The sequence below is a fragment of the Gastrolobium bilobum genome, unplaced genomic scaffold (assembly GCF_033153095.1).
Source record: "Gastrolobium bilobum isolate Gb01-03AN ecotype WA unplaced genomic scaffold, APGP_CSIRO_Gbil_v1 utg7360, whole genome shotgun sequence".
Lineage (NCBI taxonomy): Eukaryota > Viridiplantae > Streptophyta > Magnoliopsida > Fabales > Fabaceae > Gastrolobium > Gastrolobium bilobum.
The window spans coordinates 280,898-304,539 of NW_026898299.1; the positions used below are offsets into that span (position 1 = coordinate 280,898).

General features: G+C 35.1%; 1 protein-coding gene and 1 pseudogene across 4 annotated transcripts; both read left to right on the forward strand.

Annotated features, from left to right (window-relative positions):
- Positions 1 to 5,325: 5,325 nt before the first annotated feature.
- On the forward strand, positions 5,326 to 10,961 carry LOC133314695 (alcohol dehydrogenase 1-like; annotated as a pseudogene).
- Positions 10,962 to 16,870: 5,909 nt separating this feature from the next.
- On the forward strand, positions 16,871 to 22,708 carry LOC133314682 (probable methyltransferase PMT10). Of its 4 annotated transcripts, none has more exons than XR_009751989.1 (9): positions 16,871 to 17,550; positions 17,956 to 18,105; positions 18,185 to 18,455; positions 19,408 to 19,518; positions 19,830 to 19,989; positions 21,066 to 21,323; positions 21,477 to 21,599; positions 21,891 to 22,018; positions 22,153 to 22,230. XR_009751989.1 is itself a non-coding variant. In XM_061516197.1 (9 exons), exons 1-9 carry the CDS (start codon positions 16,903 to 16,905, stop codon positions 22,509 to 22,511), a joined length of 2,004 nt encoding a protein of 667 aa, XP_061372181.1. In that variant the 5' UTR covers positions 16,871 to 16,902; the 3' UTR covers positions 22,512 to 22,708. The 4 variants fall into 4 exon arrangements, 3 of the variants coding, with proteins under 3 accessions (XP_061372181.1, XP_061372182.1, XP_061372183.1); XM_061516197.1 differs by lacking the exon at positions 21,891 to 22,018 and adding an exon at positions 22,307 to 22,708; XM_061516198.1 differs by lacking the exon at positions 21,891 to 22,018 and adding an exon at positions 22,313 to 22,708.
- The last annotated feature ends 934 nt before the right edge of the window (positions 22,709 to 23,642 follow it).

Sequence of the window (23,642 nt, forward strand, 5' to 3'; positions counted from 1 at the left end):
AAGGAAATTAACATTGAAATTGAAAATGGGCTGGTTTCGCGCACACACTTATGGGCCTCACCCCTTGCATCTCCGCTTCTGGACTTGGGCTCTAATATCTATCTAGTGGCTAATACAAGAAGCATCAATGAAGTAGGCTTCGGGTACCATTTCCAATTTCCATATAAATATTAGAGATATGTTATTTGTACTCATTGATTATTGGGTTCCCTTTTTGTCATTTGACATGACAAGAGCACTTTCCTACACACACAAATCAAGTGTGGGTCTCATGCTTAAAAAAAAAAATCAAACCAAAATCAGGATACGACGCCGTATCTTTGTTGCAGGAATGATTCTTATATTTCCCTTGATTATTTGGCTCCTCCTTATCACTGGTTTTCTTGAGAATTGGGCACGTGAAAGTTGACTTAGAATATAATAGAGGTTGTAGCGGTCCTCTTTGTGGAAAATTAAGGAGATCATGGATAATGAAGCCAAAGGCAGGTGCATTTGCACATTGCAGTGATAATCACGCATGCAATATTAGGTATAATGAAAATGAAGAGAGTCAAGGTTAAGTGCTACTTACTAACTACTAGAGTCAGTGGTTCGATTACCCATCACCGACTAGCTTGTTGCCGGCAAGACGGTGACAAACTCGTGATGACATTAAGACAACTATGGAGGAAGTTTGCACAAAAATAAAAAAATCATGAGCAAATGAGTTTTTTTATTTTTTATTTTCACCTAACGAGGGTCAAATGTATAGTTTATTGGTAAAACTTTTGTTTGATACATTACCTCTTGTATTTTCTTTTCTCTATAAGAAAATCATTTTGTATGTTCTGACATGTACACTTCTTTCGTATCGATATCTGTATAATAATTATATAAGCAAAACAAGATGCAAAAATTAAAAAATATTCAAAGATGTGATATGATTTTTAAAAGTGAACTAGAATTTTGTATAATTTATCGATTTTGTGAGTAATATTCAATAAGTGTTCCTTTTACGGAACAAATACTCCCCAATGTATATATGCAATGTCAATCAAGCGTTTTTTGGATATGCATAATTTTTTTCTTTTTTTGGTAGACTAATTTTTTCTTTGATTTGATATTAAAGTTGAATTATCAAACATTTTATTAGTTTTTAGTTATATTTAAAGGTTTTAACAAGCATTTTTAAAATAGTAGTTAACTAAAAATAATTATCAAACAAAAAGTGCAAAATTAATATTTTTTAAAGGAAAAAAAGTTTCCGATGCTACTTTAGATAACTTTATCTAATGTTCATCGAAACAACGTCTTTTTGGAGTTGAAAAATTAAAAAAATTAGAATGATAAAGACTATTATAACCCTGAAATAAATTAAAATTACGAAAATACCATGATTTCCGTCCCAAAACGACTTCGTTTTGATGAACATTAGATAAAGTTATCTAAAGTAACATCGAAAAAAACAAACCATATTTTAAAAACAAAAAATATTAGTTTTAACATAATTAAAAGATTTAATATAATATACTAAATATTCCTTAAAAATACACCTTAAAAGAATCCAGATTTAATAATCTTTCAAATATTGATCATAAAATCAATGTAAATACTTAACTATCAAACCCATCGCAGCATAGCAATCCCTCCGTCAAATACGTACACAATTTTGTCTCATTTGCGATTGCGAGTAATGGCTCTTAAAGTGCATTTTCCAAAAATATAAAAGAAAAAAGTGTGGCTAAAATTATCTGGCTCACAATTTCACAAAGGCACCAAATGAGCAAGGGATTTCTGTGGACATAGCTATATTAAATAATATTAATTCTCAATTAATGGACTTGTCAAGGCTATATTCAAGACAATTACATCATGGTTACACCACCTTATTTGTTTAGGAAATAAAAGATACAGAAAGTGGCGGTTAAGAATAGATGAATAACTTATCTGCAGTAAATCCCATACGACGTCGTTTTGGGATGAAAATTATTATATTTTTGTAATTTTAATTTATTTCAAGATATTTATAATCTTTATAATTATAATTTTTAAATTTTTCAATATCAAAACAACGTTATTTTAATTATAAATACAGATAATTTATTTGCAATACCTTATCATTTTGTGCTCTTCACGCTATAAAGTAGAACCAAACAAACCACCTGAAGGCCGAGCTGTTCAATAAAACCAGTTTAGCAACACCTACAAATTAAAGTATTAAACCATGAGATGCAAGTGTTTGGTTCGGTCCGATGCCTAATGATCATAAAGGCTTTGTTCTGGACTTACCTGTTGGGCTCAATTAAAAGGCTTTAAAGTGGGTCAAATGTAAATGCTCCCTCTTCATGTCATATTCGTTTCTCTCCATATACACGCTTCTCACAGACTACAAAGGATTGACAAATTACCTACATATCACTTGCCATTTATTTTACGGGGGAAACGGCAGAAATCATTCCTATTTCACTTACATAAATTTTTCTCTTCTCTCTCTTATTTTTATATCAATGATAGAGGGAATAATTTTTGTGCAGAAATTATTTTCCGTTATTTTATATAGCCAATCATGCTCCTGCCTTTCACCTCTTGAATTTTAATCCTAACATAAGACTTGAAACTTGAAGATTTTACGTTTGATCTCTAGTTCATATTACTACTTACACTAAATCATTGACATATATATCATTTCCAGTGGGTGATGAACCCAAAAAAATTTATAATAGGGAATGGAAATAAAATTTAAAATTATAAATATTATTAAGACTAATAGAATATACTAACTATTATAAATATTTTTGAGGGAAAGGATTAATTAATAGTACTAATATCTTATTATTATTAAAAAATTTATTTTATACATAAAATAAAATAAAAAATTAAAATTTAGGAAGGGATGGTCGTAAATATTGGGCTGCAATGGAAAACTGATCTATACTCCATCTCTCAAGCAAATTAATTAGGCTCCAACAGAAAAGCCATATAACATGCATGGACACTTGAAACAAGAGTAAACAAAACAAAAAACCACTTGAAGGCCATCCTGTTTGCTCAAACCTGTTAAGCAACACCTGGAGACCACGAAATGCAAGGTTACAACACGATATGGACACTAGAAATGCCATTACACCATGCATATATGGACACTAGAAAGTACAAACAAACCCCACTTGAAGGCTATGCTCTTTGCCAAAGCCATTTAGACAACACCCGCAAACAATGCAATAAGGATATGTCGCAAAGTCTATTAAGTCTTTGTTAGAGAATATAATGAACGGAGGCTCTCATCCAACAGTAAATTTTTAAGTTGAATTGATTTTTTACATGGTATAAAAGTCTTGGTGTCACACGTTCGATCCTCTCACAACCCCACTTTCTCTTGTAGAATTTCTTAGCACGCATGTGCCCAATGAGTTCTTGTATAAAGAAACATGTTACAGAATAATATAAACCATTAAATAGACTCTCACCCAACAGCTTAAGGTTGAATTGATTCTTTACGATCTTAAAGCTCTCCTGGAAAAACATTAAAAGTTACGCATATGGACACTAGAAAATTAATAGAATCTAACAAACCACTAAAAGGACATGCTCTTCGTGAAAAAACCAGTTTAGCAAACCTTGAGACCATCCAAAGATACATCAAGACAAAGAATGTGATCCCCGTTTCTATATTCCAGAGGTAGTAAAACAGTGGAAAACCACTTGTGATAATTGGATATTTGGACGAGAAGAATATATAACTAATAGTTTGATTTGGAAATGGAATGATAGATAATTGATAGAAATCGTTGGATTGTTTGTAATTGATAGTTAAAATAATTGGCATAGTTTGGTTGATTGAAATTAAGAGAATAGTTTGTAACTAATTTATCGGCAAAACGATCGTACTATTGTGAATTATTAAATATATCTCCTAGCGAAGACATATTTGGAAAGTTTGTCCATTGTAGAGTAGTCAAAGACGTCGCGTTGACTGATGAGTTCAGTGTCGTTACCAACAGTGACAGGTCTGCATGCCACCTAGGCTGAGTGGCCCAATCGCGTAAACACCATTGACGTCTCCTACACCCGTCAGCTTTGGTGACGAGTTTGCTTGCCAGCATGGCTCATTTCACAATCATTCCTATCACCTAGTGTGACGGGTTACACCATGCTAAGTGACACGTTCCATCGAACACCAATTCCGCCATGAACTGTGACGCATCTGGGCTAAAATAGTGCTGACCCATACCACTCTCGCCATAATCATTGACGGCACATGGTTGTCGGTGCCCCACGAGCAAGGTGTGGGGTAGTGTTCAGTAACAAGTATATACACGCTGTAATCTCGTTACTGACACTTACAAGAATACCTGTGTGGGTGACTAAACGGAGAGGTGGGAAGGAGAACGATTTGCTCCGATGGGAGACAAAATTAGCCGCAAATGTATGGTATGGTGTGGGGTGCTCTGGCGTTGGGTGACTGCAGAGTGCATACCGACCGGAGAAACAACGTTGGCCACGCAAAAAATGTCCTTGACACAACCGGAGAGCTAAGAAATGAAGACAACAGAGGATAAGGGAAAGTGGGAAGGCGAGGAAGAAGGAGACACAAGTCAGAAATGAGAAGGAGAAGTAATGTGAATGTAACGGATCTATTACGACCCGTCAACAAGGGTCACGGGACTGCCAAAAGCTGACGGGTTCAGGGGGTTTTGAACGCGTCACACTAGGTGACGGGAATGACTGTGATCTGAGCCACGATGGCATGCAAACTCGTCACCAAAGCTGACAGGTGTAGAGACGTCAACATGTATGGCAGGAAGCTTCTAAACTCGTCAATGATGTTGACGCGACTGGGCCACTCACCCTAGGTGGCATGCAGGCCCGTCACTGTTGGTAACGGCACTGAACTCATCAGTCAACGTGACGACGTCTTTGATTGCTCTACAATGGGCAAACTTTCCAAATGTGTCTTCGTTAAGAGATACATTTAATAATTCATAGTAGTACGGTCGTTTTGCCCTAATTTATCTCTCTCTTCACCACACTTTAATACAATGCATCCATGGCTATTTATTAGCTTTTCTTTAATATTTTTTTAATTTACATTTTAAATTTTACCTAAAGTAAAAATATCACTACAGCATACGGATTCATCTTAGTTTCCAACAAAAAGATAACCATACTTCACAATTCTTACCCCTTTTGATGATTTTCTTGGCCAACTTTTGTTCGCTCGTGTAATGCGCATTACTTTCAACAGTGGTTTTTCTCGTACATGCATTCCAACTTTTCCACTATAAATAGTGTGTAGGCGAAATCAACTCATCAGTTATCCCTGGTTCATCTTTGTCCTTTGTAGCCATGTCTAGCACAACTGGTCAGGTCATCAAGTGCAGAGGTTAGCCATGCATGATTCCCCATCACTATTTTCTTAAATGTGCTTGCTACAAACTTTTGGAATGTGTCATTTTCTTGAAAAACATATAGCATATCAGATTCGAAGTTCATGATATATATATATATATATATATATATATATATATATATATATATATATATATATATATATCTTTCTTTCTTATGTTACCGATTGTGCCTTGTGTTAATTATAAATTATAAATTGCCTTAATTGTTTGGTGTAAAATGCAGCTGTGGTGGCATGGGAAGCAGGGAAGCCACTAGTGATAGAAGAAGTAGAGGTAGCACCACCCCAGAATGGTGAAGTGCGTTTGAAGATCCTCTACAACTCCCTTTGCCGTACTGATGTTTACAGGTGGGATTGCAAGGTAACAAACATGTTTATTTTATTTTTTTCTTTTTCCAATTAGCATGTTTACTGTTTCTATCAAAACCCAAGATATTATAAGAAAAAAAAATTGTAAATTAAAATTTGTATCCTATTTTTACATTTTGACAACTTTAGAAAGAAAATATAAAAAAGAGGGTGTGTGACTCCTGAGGCCTAACATTCGTTCCTTGTCGGTTTTCAATTTCAGGCCCAAAATCCACTGTTTCCTCGGATCTTGGGTCACGAGGCCGCAGGGTATGTTACTTTTGTAGAAAATTATTTTTAATTTATTTGCTTGTGATTTCGTGATCAAGTGCTTGGACATTATTTAATTGTGGTGATGTTAATGAATTAAGATTGTTGAGAGCATAGGTGAGGGTGTGACTCAGCTGAAACCAGGTGACCATCCCCTCCCAGTGTTCACTGGGGAGTGTGGTGAATGCGCACATTGCAAGTCAAATGAGAGCAACTTGTGTGAGCTACTCAGGATCAACACTGATAGGGGAGTTATGCTCAATGATGGCCAAACAAGATTTTCCAAAAATGGACACCCCCATATACCACTTCGTTGGAACTTCTACATTTAGTGAATACACAGTTGTCCATGCTGGATGTGTTGCAAAAATCTGTTAGAAATCAAATTTAACTTTGTAACTTTCCACTGCTAGAAGACTGCACTCTGTCATTTGATAATATCAAGTTGATCATTGCACCGCCAAAAACAGTGACCGAAGCTTTGAGCCAAACATGAAGTCGGTGCTTATAAATTGTAGCTGTAGTTTTAATATTAAAAAATTATGTTTTTGTTGAAAAAGACAAAGTCGGCAATTGTAACTTAAGGCAAGGCGACATTTAAATCGGTTAAGTACGTATATATATATACTTCAATGTAATCAACAATATGTATTAGAAAGAAAGAAAAGAGAAGGAAGATAGAAAGAAAGAAAGTGCTAAAGCACTAAGGAAAAGAAACAGAGTGACCGAGCGTGTGTTGTATTTTTCCTTTATCCAAAATTCAAATACAAAGAGATTTCTTCATCTATTATTCTTTTATCGATGATTTCTGTAGAAAAGCTTGGGTATATATTCTTAAAGAAAAATCAGAAGCTCTTGAAAAGTTCAAAGAATTCAAAGCAATGACAGAAAAGCAAAGTGGTCAGTATCTGAAGACACTCAGAACAGATAGAGGGGGTGAATACACTTCCAAATTATTTGAAGAATTTTGTAGGCAACATGGAATAATTCATCAATTGACAGCAGCCTACACACCACAACAGAATGGTATAGCAGAAAGAAAGAATCGTACAATTCTTGATATGACAAGGAGCATGCTCAAAGAAAAGCATCTGCCAAGAACACTCTGGGTTGAAGCTGTCCAATGTGCTGCCTATCTATTGAATCGATGTCCAACAAAAGTGTCAAGTTCAAAACACCAAATGAAGCATGGAGTGGTAGAAAGCCAGAGGTAAGCTATCTAAGAATTTTTGGTTGCATTGCATATGCCCATATTCTAGATCAGAAGAGAAAGAAGTTAGATGATAAAGGAGAAAAGTGTATCTTTACTAGCTACGAGCATAGGAGTAAAGCTTACAGACTATACAATCCCCTGACAAAAAAAAGGTAATCATCTCAAGAGATGTGGAGTTTGACGAAACAGATTACTGGAAATGGAATGATGAAGAAAAAAGAGAAGGCTTATTCTTTAAAGATGATGATAACTCAACAGAGCAAACAGTTGAAGCAGGCAATGATCAGACACCTCCACCAAGTCCTAACCCAACAACTCCTGCATCTACACCATCAACCTCAGGAAGCAGTAGCAGTAGCAACAATTCAGGGGGAGCAGCAGCAAAGATGAGAAGCTTAAGTGATATCTATGATGCTACAGATCCGGTACAAACTACCCTTGATTGCTCATTATTTTGTTTAATAGCTGAATGTGATCCAGTGACATATGAGGAAGCTGTAGAAGATGAAAAGTGGAAAAAAGCCATGAATGATGAAATTGCTGCAATCAAAAGAAATGACACGTGGGAGCTTACAACTATGCCTAAGAAACATAAGCCCATCGGAGTAAAGTGGGTGTACAAGACAAAGACTAATCAAGAGGGAAAAGTGGAGAAATACAAGGCAAGATTGGTAGCTAAAGGCTACAAGCAGAAATATGGAATAGATTATGATGAGGTGTTTGCACCAGTTGCAAGGATTGATACCATCAGACTTCTTACAGCAGTTGCAGCACAAAAGCAATGGAAGATATACCAGATGGATGTGAAATCAGTCTTCCTCAATGGTTACCTAGAAGAAGAAGTCTATATTGAGCAACCACCAGGTTATGTTAAAAAAGGAGAAGAAGATAAAGTTTATCTGCTGAAAAAGGCGCTATATGGATTGGAGCAAGCTCCAAGAGCATGGAACACAAGGATAGATGAATACTTTCATAAGAATGGATTTGTGAAGAGTTCGTATGAACATGCTTTGTACACGAAGAAAAATGAAGATGGGGATATGATGATCGTGTGTCTTTATGTGGATGATATAATCTTCACAGGGAATAATCCAGGTATGTTTGTTGAATTTAAGAAAGCTATGACTACAGAATTTGAAATGACAGATATTGGAGAAATGTCCTATTTTCTTGGAGTTGAAGTAAAACAAACAGAAAAAGGAATTTATATGCTACAAAAGAAGTATGCAGAAGAAATACTGAGTAGGTTTAGAATGAAAGATTGCAAGCCATTTCAACACCAATAGAAACAGGAACAAAGTTGAAAGCTGACTCAGATAGAGAACCAGTAAACCCAACACTACTCAAAAGCCTGGTCGGAAGCTTGAGGTATTTGACTTTCACTCGACCAGATATCATGTTTGCAGTTGGTCTAATTAGCAGATATATGGAGAATCCAAAGCAGGATCATTTCAGTGCAGCAAAGAGAATTTTAAGATATATCAAAGGAGTCATGGATTATTCTATACACATTCCCAAGATTCAAGGTTAATTGGCTATGCAGATAGTGATTATAGTGGAGATGTAGATAATCGAAAAAGCACTTCAGGATATGCTTTTCATATTGGCTCAACAATATTTTCATGGTCATCAAAGAAACAACAGACAGTTGCTCTATCATCATGCGAAGCTGAATACATAGCCGCAGCAGCGTGCACGTGTCAAGCGATTTGGTTAGAGAATATTTTGAATGAATTTCATTATGAGCAAGAAGGTCCAATTACTATATACGTACAGAATAGGTCTGCTATATCACTTGCAAAGAATCCAGTCTCCCACAGCCGAAGCAAGCATATTGACACGAAATATCATTTTATTCGGGAGCAAGTTAAAAACAAAGTTGTGGAATTAGTCTACTGCAGAACTGAAGAACAATTGGCAGATATTTTTACGAAGCCATTGAAAATCGATGTGTTCAACAAACTCAAACATATGATTGGTATGCAAAGTCAAATTTGAGGGGGAGTGATAGAAATCAAATTTAACTTTGTAACTTTCCACCGCTAGAAGACTGCACCATATGTGGCTGTCATTTGATAATATCAAGTTGATCTTTGCACCGCCAAAAATAGTGACCGAAGCTTTGAGCCAAACATGAAGTCAGTGCTTATAAATTGTAGCTGTAGTTTTAATATTAAAAAATTATGTTTTTGTTGAAAAAGACAAAGTCGGCAATTGTAACTTAAGGCAAGGCAGAATTTAAATCGGTTAAGTAAGTATATATATATACTTCAATGTAATCAACAATATGTATTAGAAAGAAAGAAAAGAGAAGGAAGATAGAAAGAGGGAAAGTGCTGAAGCACTAAGGAAAAGAAACAGAGTGACCGTGCGTGTGTTGTATTTTTCCTTTATCCAAAATTCAAATACAAAGAGATTTCTTCATCTATTATTCTTTTATTTTCTCTAAATTTCCAACAAAATCAACCATGCTGCCCCACTTGACAATGTTTGTGTTCTCAATTGCGGAATTTGCACAGGTTTGTAATAAGATCAACCCTTTAATGACATAATGCTTGGAAAATATATATATATATATATACATAAATCAATTTTGTTCATATGCATATGTAGGTTTTGGTGCTACTGTTAACGTTGCAAAACCAAAGCCAAATTCTTCTGTTGCTATCTTTGGATTAGGAGCTGTTGGTCTTGCTGTATGTTATCCCTTTTTGCTTCTTCCTGAAATAAAATAATAAAATAGCTACTGCACTTACTTTGTAATCTGAATCTTAGGCCGCTGAATGAGCAAGGCTTTCTGGTGCATCAAGAATCATTGGGGTTGATTTAGTTTCCAGCAGATTTGAACAAGGTATATTTCATATTATTGTTCATATTTTAAAGATTCAACAGCTAATTATTATTTATGTTGTTATTTATTACTGATGAAATTTTCTATTTTATTATTTGTCAGCCAAAAAATTTGGGGTCACTGACTGTGTGAACCCGAAAGATCATAACAAACCTGTACAACAGGCTAGTTCAAACTTCGCATACAATTTAGTTAGTGAAGTTTAATTTCCTTATGTGCACAAATAGTTCCATTTTGTAGATTTAATTTAATACCATGAACTAATGCTCTATATTACTATATATGTTGCTATGAAATGTGCAATTTGATTGGTGGAAAGGTCATTGTTGAAATGACTAATGGAGGAGTAGATCATGCTGTTGAATGTACTGGGAACATCCAAGCCTCTATCGCAGCATTTGAATGTGTTCACGATGTATTTTCCTATAACCATAGAAGTGCTATTTTTGTTACTAGATTAGTATGCGCAATCTTAATTATTATTAAATTTGAACTTCAAATGCTTATTTCTTAGGGTTGGGGTGTTGCTGTACTAGTTGGTGTGCCAACGAAGGATGCTGAATTCAGAACAAATCCAATGAATTTCTTGGAAGGGAGAACTCTTAAGGGTACCTTCTATGGCAACTACAAGCCCCGCACTGATATTCCTTCTGTTGTGGAGAAGTACATGAACAAGGTGATGATCACAGAGATCTTATAAATAAATGTGTAAGAGTGCTCTCCTGTTTCATTTTTTGGTATATAAAGGGTGACACTGTTTTTTAATAATGCAGGAGCTTGAACTGGAGAAATTTATCACTCACTCTGTCCCATTCTCGGAGATTAATAAAGCATTTGAATACATGCTGAAATGGGAGGGCATAAGGTGCCTCATCCGCATGGAAGAGTAAAACTATATAGTGTTTGTATGTAATGTGAAAAACAACAAATTTGGCATGTAATTCAGTTATTGGATTCGTGCTATGTGAGTGTTAAGAAATAATGGGGGTGACTTTCTTAGGTTGTGTCTTTTAAGACACTATCACTATGTTGTTCTTGTAACTTCTTGTCGTTCTTGGTATCTTCTCTTGCCTTCTGTCTTGCAGAATATAATTGCATTGGGTTATGTTCATTTCCATGCTTTTGTAGTTAAGCGTCTGTTTGGTGTGATGTATAAGGCATGATAATATAAGCTTATATTATACGTTATGACATTTTCAGTTGTTTGGTGTGACTATCGTATAGTATAAGCTTATACAGCATAATCCCTTAATACATCAAAATGATGTATAACTTAATCCGGCCTAAGGGTAGGGGATAAGGCCTGATAAGAGATTGTTGTATTAACATCCTTGACCAATGTAATTCTCAAAAATTAATATATTATTTTAATATTAATCTATTAAAACAAAAATTAATTTTTCAATATACTAATTTTTAAAATATTGAATATTTTTATTTTTATAAAAATTAATTTATGTTTTGGACACACTAATCAATAAAATTTTATAAAAATTAATATCATATGACATTTTTTGAAGAATTATATAAATTCTTTATTAAAGGATATTTTTATTAAAAATATTTATTTTTATCATATATAGGGATTCACGTTGTTATTCTCTTTAAAACTGAATATCATACTCTCTTTTTAAACTCATAAATTGAGCAATGAAAATTATAAACTGAATAATACAAATCTGTAACATATGAACTAAAGTTTTAATATGGAAATAATAATAATATAGTATTCCTTTTCAAGAGAAGTAAGATTTTTAACTAAAAAAGTACCAATATAAGCCCTAACATTATATGATTTGAAGTTTTTTCTCAAACAAATCATGTTGACAATTGATAATTAGAGAAATGAAAGTATTTTTTTAATAATTTCGTAAGCCAGACTAGGTCGGTTATATTTTAAATACAAGATTAAATTCAGGATTTTAATTTTTTTTAAAAAAATACCTCATCCTAAAAAAAGTTCAGCATTTAAAAATCTCAAAAAAAATTAATAATCAATACAAGCATAATATGTAAAGGACTTTTGGCAGAGAATAAATTTGTTTGTTATTGGGAATCATGATTTCAGGAATATAATGGAAAATTGAATTTCCTCGAAATATTACCAAAAAGTTATTTGATAAGCCAAAATATTTTCAGTATTGTTGGCTCAAATTTTCTGATTCTATGTTTAGTTAATTGTTAATTATTTTTGGGAATATGAACTGATTTTACAATACTTTGAGAATTTTTGAAAGAAATTTATGATATGCCACAAAAAGGGAAGAGAGGAACCAAGTAAAGGTGTCATGAAATGGAAGAGAGGAACCTACGATTCTGTGAAATAGAAAAAGTATCATGACTAGAGCTTTAAGAAGATAGGGTATTTTAGTCATGAAAAGATTAAAGTAGGGTTATTTATGTCTTACAAATTATGTAAAATTTTCTCATCAGGTGGGAATCCAAAAATACCACTTACTTGGTGGTATTATTTCATGGGATTCTTATTCATAATTTTAATTCCCAATATCTTATTTTTCCAATAAAATTTTAAGGATTCTTGTACCAAATATGGATAAATAGGATTCCCAAAGTGAATTTCACGAGAATCTAAAATTTATCCCCTAACGACCCTTAATTATGTTATGTTGGTATGGTAGGACACAAACCAGTACAACACTATTTTTTTTTTTTCAACAACAGGGAAATAAAAGAACTAATACAAAGTACAAAGCTAGGGCTACATGTACCCATCACGTCCCTCATGAGAAGGTCCCTGCACTCCTTAGGAGGCGTATAATATATATATGTATATCCCAATTTGTTAACTCACTCCCTAGAGAGGCTAGGGCATTAGCTACCATGTTCCCCTCGCGAAGAGTATGACAAATCTTTGTCATCCAGGGTCCTTTAAGTAGCCTTTGGATTTCGTGAACAAGAGGGGCAAGAGGATGCTTATTATCAAATTGACATGTAACGTGGTGATTGCCACTTGAGAGTCGCCTTCAATCCAGATACTTCTCACCCCCCAGGTTCCAAGCGACTTGAATCTCATTAAGTAGACCGCATACCTCCGCCCTCAACGACAAACCACTACCCAAGTTCTTGCAAAATTCTGCGACCCACCTTCCACTAGCATCCTAGATAACCCCTCCGCAACCAGACCTTACACCCCCCCCCCCCCCCCACATACATTACTAGACCTGTCTACGTTGAGCTTTACCTAGCATTCAGGGGGGAATTCCCAACGAACCAATCTCACTTTCTTAGCACTATTCTGCAGACCTTGAGTTTCATGCATCGAATTAGCATTCTTAAAATTTGTCACGTAAACCTTCACTTTTTGAGTCACCATTCTTAGTTAGCTTATTTTCAAAAACTAACTCGTTTCTAGCTTTCCAAATAAACCAGCACATGGTGCCAAAGATTTAACTCCAATCCCAACGCACCAAAAACTCTTAGACTGGAGGTTTGAAACCAGCCATTCCTGAAGGTCCAATAAAGAAAGAATGGGGGAATTATCAGCAAGAAACATCCTCCAAATGCATTTGCTCCGATCACAGTCCCTCAGACAATGAAGAATATCCTCTGGATGATATTTTATCTCGGACATAGAGCACAAGATGACATATGCCTATGAAGGCTTTGAACATTCGTAATGCCTAGGGTCTTCCATAGGAAAAACTGAATGTGTCTAGGACCTAGCCAACTCCGAGGAACAAAGACGGTTCTATTAGCTTGCAACAGGAAGTTGTCTTCCACTAGGTAATAAGCCAAACTCACAGAGAAAAGACCATTACTCGTATTGGCCTAAGTCACCACATCTTCACCACTTAGACTTGACGGAGGCATGATGTTAGCTATTTTGGCGTAAAAAAGATCTGATGCAAATTGCTTGATCAAGGCCCAGTTCCACCCTTCATATCTATCCACAATCCAATTGTTAACCTCCTCTGAAATTATGGTCGACACTCTCCTATCAATAGTTTTATTGCTCAGAAGCCATCTAACAGCCCAGAATTTGGTGTTTGCACCATTCTCCAACTGGATCCTTGATCCACTAATGACCTTTAGCCACACTCGAGTAATGCCCTTCCACAAATTTGGGGACAGTCTCACTGAGTAAGTGTAGGCAGAAGATCATTTCCCACAACATATTTGTTTCTTAGCACTTGCGCCCACAAGCTTTGTTTGTCCGTTAGTAGCCCATGGCCAATTTTCATTAACAAGGCTTGATTTATTTCTCTCATCCTTCTTAAACCTAACCCACCCTTCTCTTTCAGCTGACACACCTTGGACCAGTTCAGACCATGTAACTTATGTTTATCATTCTTGGATCCCCATAAGAAGTCGCAAGATTTCTTCTCAATATCCTCGCACATTTTAACAAGATCCAGGTACACGTTTGCATGGTGTAAGTGGGAACCGAGGAAAGCACCAAATGGGTTAAGGTAGCTCTTCCAACTAATGAAAGTGAAGCCCTATTGCAATTCGATAACTTGGAGTCCGTCTTCTTCAAAATAAAACTGAAAGTGCTTCCTCTCACCCTTTCATGCATTAAAGGTATACAAGATATTTTTCCAGATCAAAAGTGATGGAAAAATTCATGGCCCTAGCAATCTCCACAGCCATAGTATGGTTAACATTCTTGGAGAAGAACACTTTGGACTTCTCGTTGCTGACCTTTTGCCCTGAAGCTTGGCAGAAGCAAGAGAGAATACCATCGATCAGCTTGGCTTGCTCCATTAAAGCCTCGCCGAAAAAAAGAAGGTCATCCGCAAAAAAACAAGTGACTTATTCTGGGCCTATTCCTCCTCAACCTCACTAATTTTCATTGGTTACTATTGGTAGCTTGAAGAATTAAATGGGATAATCTCTCAATGCACAACACAAACAAATAAGGGATAAGGGATCCCCTTGTCTGATACCACGAGTGGGAATGAAGTCACTAGTGGTGGCACCATCCTAAAGTACATTGAGAGAGGCGGAGGAGACACCTTCCATGATCAATTTGATGGCAACTGTAGGAAAACCAGCTTCAAGTAAAGTTTGTTGGAGGAAACTCTAGTTGACCCTATTGTAGGCCTTCTCAAGATTAACCTTAATTTATATCCACCTTGTCCTACCCTTCTTAAATATCATAGAGTGCATAATCTCTTGAGCAATGATAATATTATCAGTGTTATGCCTATCTCTGATAAAGCTGCACTGATTAGGAATGATGAGGTTATTCAGATCAGGTCTTAGGCGATTAGCTGTGATATTAGTGATAGCTTTGAATACAACATTGCAAAGGCTTATTGGGTGAATCTTCGTAATGGAATCTGGATGATCAACTTTTGGAATGAGGCAGATGAGAAAGTTGTTTAAACTTCTAATCTGATACGGGTCAACAAAAACATTCTTGATGACATTACAAACCAAGGTGCCCACGGTCTGCCACTAGGATTGGAAGAAAATGGCTTGCAATCCATCGAGGCCTGGGGCTTTGTACGGGTTCATCCTACGGAAGACTTCCTCAATTTCCAGATAGAGGGAACATTATGAAGAAGCTGAAAAGATGGGCTGGTGATCTTAGGGAAGCACTCAGTTCGCGGGAATGGCCGAAGGCCAGCACCTTCATTTTTGTAAACCTTCTCGAAGAATTGAATAACCATTTCCTTTAACGGTTCAAGTTCCCCGACCCAATGGCCCTCTTCGTTCACGAGAGCTAAAATTTTGTTTTGACACAAGCGAGACTTGGTGGCAGCATGATAGAACTTGGTGTTCCTATCCCCATATCTTGAGTGTTCCTAAACAACACTGAATTTAAGTAGTTAAACGATTCTACGCCCACATAATTGTCATAGTCCCTCACCCATCTTATTTTAAAAAAGTTTATTTTATATTAAAATATATCACGAATCACAATCAACATTTTATTAAATGAAAAAATCTTTATTCTTTAAAAGGATAATCATTTTAGTTAAAATTAATATATTTTATTTAAAATTTAAATTAAAAAAATCACATTTTTTCTCTTATAATTTTTATTATATATCTTTTTTTCTCATTTAAGATGACACAATTTTATATATTTTAAAAGAATAAATATTAATCCTTTTTATTAAAACAATTTATTTTCTTTTTTAAAAATTGTTCCAAACCCCCATAAGTGCATCTCAACGTGAAATTAAAAAAAAAAACCAATCCTATATTTTTTTTAAAAAAAATTCTAGAACCTAGATGATATTCGAAAATAGATTCTCTCGTATTAAAATTTCACACGATGTTATCATGTAAAATTTTGTATGTATCTCTTTATTCGTTAATAATAATTATATCCTATTTATTTAATGTTCGGAAACAGAAAATAGATATAAAAATCTCATATGACGAAATGATATAAAATTTTAATAGGAAAGAATTAATTCCGGTGACGTTCAGGATTGACGAAGAAAGCAAATAATCATGTTAATCATGAAACAATGTATCCCAATAATCATGAGCAAGAAATTGCTGTTCCCAGTTTTGCAACTCAAGTTCTTGGGAAGTGGGACAACATTTTGCTTTTCTCAGTTTCGGAAAAAAATTAGAAAAATGGTACCAGACCTCACTCTCACTCTATAGTTGTCCTTGTCCCCATCGCGTGCACACAACACAAGACAACACATATTTATAACCTCGTTCTCGTAACATTTCTGTTTCTTTCTAGTGTTGATGTCGTGACTTGGACGCTCATTCAATAATCCTCGCCTCTCTTTTAAGCAAGATCCACTCCTCTCTGTCTTGTCTCTCTCTCTCTCTCTCTCTCTCTCTCTCATCCTTTTACAAAATCTCCAATACTTCCTCTCTCATCACTCATCAGTCGCCATGATGAAGTTGTCCCTGTCGACCCCATGGTCCATAGATGTTCTCAAAACCTCTTCCTTTGTTAAAATCACCGCTCTAACACTCTTCTCCCTCACCCTCCTCCTCTTCTTCTTCACTCGTTACTCACCAACCACCATTTCTCCCCTCATCTTCTTCTCTTCATCCTCTTCCAATGCCTCCTCCGCCGTGGACCAACCTCATTCTCCTTCTCCTCCTCCTCCTACTCCTACTCTTCCTCCTCCTCCTTCTCCGCCACCGGGAGTTAAGGTTTTCCGTCTGCCTCCATTGCCGCCTGTGGAGTATTTGGGCGTGGTGGATGGAAACGGAGTCATGACGGAAGATTTCAAAATCGGGGACTTGGATCCTGGTTTCGTTGAGGGCTTGTTGAATTCGAGCGTTTCGCTTGTGGCGGATGAGGGTGGTGTTGTGAGAGCTGCGAAGGTTGAGAGGTACAAGATGTGTGATGTGAAAATGGTTGATTATATACCTTGTTTGGACAATGCGGAAGCGATTGAGAAGTTGAATTCGAGCTTGAGAGGGGAAAAGTACGAGCGGCATTGCCCTGAAGAAGGGAAGGGTTTGAATTGCTTGGTGGCTGCACCAAAGGGATACAAGAGACCCATCCTTTGGCCTAAGAGCAGAGACGAGGTACTTTTCGGGTTCGGACTCTGTAAGTTTTATCGTTCTGTTTATATGATAGTTAATGATGTTTGATTGTGAAAGGTTGTTATTTTTTTATTTATTTTTTGATGTTTTGTTATGTGGTGGTGAATCTGAGAAGGGGTTTAATTGTATAGATGATGAAAATTGTGCTACTGGTTGTTTTAGTTACTAGTAAAATAAAAACACTAGAATTTATTATTTGTTCTGAACCTTCATCATTATGATAATCTAGAGAAGAAATTTCTTCATCTCGAGTGTTAAGCATTTCAAGTCATATCTTGATTAAATTAGCATATATCCGTGATTTCTAAGTTGCATCATGTGACACTTTTCAATTGGTTCAGATTGGGAAGAAAAGGCTCGTTAACTCATATACAAATAAAATGACAGGTTTGGTTCAGTAATGTACCCCATACACGTCTGGTTGAAGATAAAGGTGGCCAAAATTGGATATCAATAAAGAAGGATAAATTTGTTTTTCCTGGTGGTGGAACACAATTTATACATGGTGCAGATAAATACCTGGATCAGATTTCGGCGGTTAGTAATTTATTCAATTTCGTTCTGATAATTTTGTTGCTAAGAAACTGAGAGCACTTTTGAAATTTTGAATGTGCAGATGGTTCCTGATATTGCATTTGGTTACAACACCAGAGTTGCTTTAGACATTGGCTGTGGAGTGGCAAGTTTTGGTGCGTTTTTGATGCAACGTAATGTTACAACTCTTTCAATAGCTCCAAAAGATGTTCACGAAAATCAGATTCAGTTTGCTCTTGAGCGTGGTGTGCCTGCCATGGTAGCAGTATTTGCTACACACCGTTTGTTGTTCCCAAGCCAGGCATTTGATCTGATCCATTGTTCAAGATGCAGAATTAATTGGACTCGTGATGGTACTTCCTTTCTCTGTTTAAACCTTTTATCCCTGATTTCAAGCATCTGAAAGGAAATTATAGTTAATTGTCTACAATGAAGGATCTCTGGAGGGATGAGGAGTGGCCTTCGTCCGCCCAGCTTTTCTATATTTTTTTTAAAGTATATGTAGTTTTAATTTCATGTGAAAAACAAAATGGACCCTAGTGTACCTATTATTTTTTCCTGGTTCATGTAGTGACTTATGACCAAAACAATTTAAATGAGTAATTGAGCTACCTATGGAATGGGCTGATAGAGTAAAATATATACTAGGCTAAATATGTAAAGAAGCAAAACTCAAAAGATGTTACATGTGGTTCTCTTGTCATCTTTTCCTTTCTATAAAGAAAAACCAACTTTGAATACTTGATGATTTGCTTTGAATGTTGGAGGCTATAATTTGAAAACCAAATAGAAGTTATAATTTTTTTCTAAAACTATCTTGAGTCTTGACTTTTTTATAATTTTGTTCTCCTCATTAGTTGATTCCTAGACCCATTACCATGAGTTGCTGTGCTATATGATATGACAACGGACATGAACCAACTCTCCTAAAGGCTTAAACTATTAGATGAAGATAAATGAATGCTTTATATTATATATCTAACACATTCCCTCACGCAAAAGTTCTTTGGGAAGCAAGGATCAAACTGCAGATCATATGGTTTTAGAGGTTCTGAAACCATGTTGAAATTATAGGGATGTAGGGATAATTTTGTTATTTCCTTATATTTTTTTATAATTTGTTTCCTTATTTTACGAGTCCCGAATTTAAACAACATTGTTTTTTTAAATTTCAGACTTTCTCTGGATTTCTTCACGCTTTGAAACAATGAATTCAAGAAAAGATGGCAAAAATACAATCATAACTATGCTTAAAGGCTTTAGTTCTTTGCACTGATATCCTGTTTTTCTATGGCTTTAATGGAGATGGAATTTTGCTTCTTGAGGCCAACAGGCTTCTGAGGGCAGGTGGCTACTTTGTCTGGGCAGCACAGCCTGTTTACAAACATGAAGAGAGCCTTCAAGAACAATGGAAAGGTAGCTCATAATTTCTGTGTTAACCAAAACAGTAGTAAAGGATGTAAATATCTACGTTTTTTTAGCTTTTCCGGCTATCATGGCATGGACCCCAAAAGGGAAAAAGTGCCCCCCTCCCCCTTGTGATTGCATAATACATCTTTCAATGGGTTGATAGATACTGCATTGTCAGGGTCTACTGTTTTCTCCCTTCATTCTCTTTCTGTTATTTGACTCCAACATCATATTTTTTTGGTATCAAATGCCTAGATCATGATTTATTGAGATATTTAGCTCTAAACATCATGATCTTTGGACTTATTACTTAACAGAAATGGAGGACCTGACTGTTAGCATTTGTTGGGAGCTTGTAAGGAAGGAGGGTTACATTGCTGTATGGCAGAAACCTATGAACAATAGCTGCTACCTTAGTCGTGACATTGCTGTGCATCCTCCATTATGTGAGTCCAATGATGATCCGGATGATGTTTGGTATGACACCTTTCATATTGTTCAATTTACCTATGTTACATAGCTTTCATTTGTCGACTGCATAATTACTTGAACCAGAATGCATAATAGTATGATAAAACTGGTCCAGAGATTAAAGAAATAATGAAGGAAAAATATAGGAATTTTCTTGACATGGTCTAACCTTCCTCTGGACCAATGGAGAACCCAAGGTCAAGAAGAGAAAGAAAGATGACAAAATTGATGTTCCTTAGGTATTTGAGAGCCTCATCTCTCCCACTCAGTCAATTTGTCACCACTCAATACCCTCTCCTTTCCTTATATTCTACTATTTCGTTAGAGGAATATTCTCCTGTATCAGGTAACTTTAACTACTATATCTAACAATATCAATTACTATCAGGTAACTCTATCTATATCTGACAATATCAATTAATATCAGGTGACTCTATCTACTATATCTAACAATATCAATTAATGTCAGGTAACTCTATCTAATATATCAAACAATATCAATTAACTCTAACTACTATTACAAACAGGGCCTGGCCCAACTAGATCATTGGACCCCTCCGTATTTCTTATCACAGTTACCTTCCTGATTGGGGGCCTGCTACTAACAGAGTCAAAGGTGTTAAAGATTGATTGTCATCCCCAAAAAGTTTCCTATAAGTTTCAGTTTATAAATTGTTGTAATTTTGGCCTTCTATATCGATGCATAATATAGTAGTTTGGGAATTTTATGTACTGCCCATTGATGCGTGCATTTCGTCACTAATACATGCTTTTTCTTCCTTTCAAATTTGTCATTTTTATAAAAGGCTAGCATTCTATTCTTTTCAAAAAATAAAATAAAATTGAACACTGGTTAATTTAATTTTTAACAAAAACACATAAAGATGACAGCTGGCTAGAAAGAATCTACACCGGAAGAGCTAGAACCTTCTTGAAGAATTAACAACCAACATGTAGACGTGCTGCACAAAATTTGATGGTCTAGAACATCTTGAGTGATTAACTTGACAAACCTTTTTTGTTTAGAATTATATTAAGTAAACAAATATCAGAATTAGTGATAACCATGAAACTTTTTGCAGGTATGCCAGTCTTAAGGCATGCATCACTCCGTTACCTAGTGGTGGATATGGAGCAAATGTCACTAAGTGGCCTTCACGCCTTCATCAACCACCATCCAGGCTTCAAAGCATCAAACTAGATGCCATTATATCCAGAGAGGATCTCTTTAAGGCTGAATCAAAATATTGGAATGAAATAATAGATAGTTATGTTCGAGTTTACCGTTGGAAGGAGTACAACATGAGAAATGTAATGGACATGAGGGCAGGATTTGGAGGGTATGGGAGTATGTTACTTCTTGCTTTCTTTTTCTGTTTTTGATTCCATTTGTCAGTTATCAGGTTTCTGTAAAGGGATTGTTTAACCTTGCAGTTATCTGTGTTTATTATGACTTATGAGTTATGAGGTGACTTTCATTTTGATAAGGACAGGTTTGCTGCAGCTCTGCATGATTTTGGTATTGACTGTTGGGTTATAAATGTTGTTCCTATTAGTGGATTCAATACCTTGCCTGTTCTATATGATCGAGGGCTGATAGGAGTTATGCATGATTGGTAAGAGAAATATGCTTATGTTTTTGTTAAGTTGTTTTTATTCTTATTTGATGTGATTGGTGATTTCATACTTAAGTTGTCATTATAATAGCGTTATTATGTTAGCTAACCGTTTTAGCATGTCAAATTCAGAGGGCATTATTGGTTTCTGGTATAAGAATAATGATCAAGTTCCACAAAATGAGTTCTGGAATATTATATTCAAAAACACATTTGGAAAATGATTGAAACACTATTGACCTATATTTACTATTCATTTATATTTTTCTATGCTATTATTAAAATTAACAGATTCTGGCATTGATGTCATCTGATAAATGTTCTCTGCAAACATACATGCTATGTTTCAAGGCTTTGGAACATAATAAGCATATATTAGCAAAACGAGATTGTAACTAGAAGAGATTAAACGTCCGAAGGTAGAGGTTAATTTATTTATTTAATTTCCTTTTGAAACTAGATGCCAAATATTTCATGTGTTCCATTTTGTTTTTTCCTGATGCTTGAAATAAGGAATTTATGCTGATGCTTGAAATTTTTTGTACCTTGACAGGTGCGAACCGTTTGATACATACCCAAGAACATATGATATGCTGCATGCAGCAGGTCTCTTCTCTGTTGAAAAAAAGAGGTGGGTCATAATTATGTACTTATTTCTCTATAAGCATTTGCTGTTATTGGTGTTTTGATAAATTATTTGGTCTCAGGCGAAGGTGTAATATCTCAACCATAATGCTTGAGATGGATCGGATGCTAAGACCAGGTGGGCGTGTCTATATACGTGACGCCATACATGTTATTAGTGAACTTGAAGAAGTTGCAACTGCAATGGGATGGGTGAATTCTGTGCATGATGTAGGAGAGGGTCCTTATGCAAGCTGGAAGATACTAAGATGTGAGAAGCGCTTTTGAATTGCTCAATTGTAATAGTAACTCAACTAAGAGAACCATATATTGGCTTATGCAACCGGAACATGGTTGTCTACCTAAAATCTTATTCAGTGCCAGAAAAATGTGGCTATTACTAACCCTTGCATTCTTGTTCAAAAGCCGATTCTATACTTCATAACATTTTTTCTTGTAAACAATTTTTTTATTTCTTTATTTATACTCGTGTGATGTAAGCTTAAGATAGCAATTGTTAAAGCTGTTTATTATTGTAACAAGAAAGCTTCACCTCTTATTATTGAAATCGGTTATGTTGGCTGTTGGGACAAGATGGCTGAATGTTCAAAACCATCAGCAGATACTTTTAAATAATGAGTTGTTTGGACAACTATTAAAATGCCACAATATTCACACAAAAATTATCTGTGCGAATTTTTTTTCAAAATATCACATCACCTAACTCGCTACAATATCTGGCAAGTTAGGTGTGGACATGTGGCAGCAAGTTTATAGTTACATAAGTCGTTGCACAGTGCAGCGAGATTACGTGGCAGACAGCGTGTCAAACTCGCTATGCTACATAGCATGTTACATGTCAGTTTTTATGACACGTTGCTATACATGCTGTGTTACATAGCATATAATGTGTAAGTAGCTCTGCAGTCTAGTATTCTTAGTCTAATAAATTTACCACTCTCAAAAATAATTAACTAATAGTTCTAAAAGAATTTGAATTAATAAAAGTAAATTAAACTAAAAGTAATTAACAAACATAAATTTAATTTAATTCATTAACACTCCTAAATTAAATTAAATTACTTAACAGTTAACATAAACTAAATTAAATGAAATTAATTAACACTCCTAAAAATAATTAATTAATAGTTCTAAAATAATTTAAATAATATAAACTAAATTAATTAATAGACATAAATTAAATTAAATTCATTAACACTCCTAAATTAAATTAAATTAAATTACTTAATATTTCAAAAAAAATTAACTTAACATAAAAAAATTAAGTGAAATTAATTAACACTCCTAGAAATAATTAATTAACAGTTCTAAAATAATTTAAATTAATATAGACAAAATTAAATTAAATCAATTAACAACGTATGTGACCTTATGTGACGAGATACACTGTATATAACA

What these genes read in the sequence shown, in the direction of transcription:
- LOC133314682 (XM_061516197.1), top strand. Translation starts at nt 16,903, where the DNA reads ATGATGAAGTTGTCCCTGTCGACCCCATGGTCCATAGATGTTCTCAAA. An exon ending in ACCTGGATCAGATTTCGGCG is followed by an intron (nt 18,106 to 18,184) that starts GTTAGTAATTTA and finishes TTGAATGTGCAG; the next exon opens with ATGGTTCCTGATATTGCATT. An exon ending in CCTTCAAGAACAATGGAAAG is followed by an intron (nt 19,519 to 19,829) that starts GTAGCTCATAAT and finishes ATTACTTAACAG; the next exon opens with AAATGGAGGACCTGACTGTT.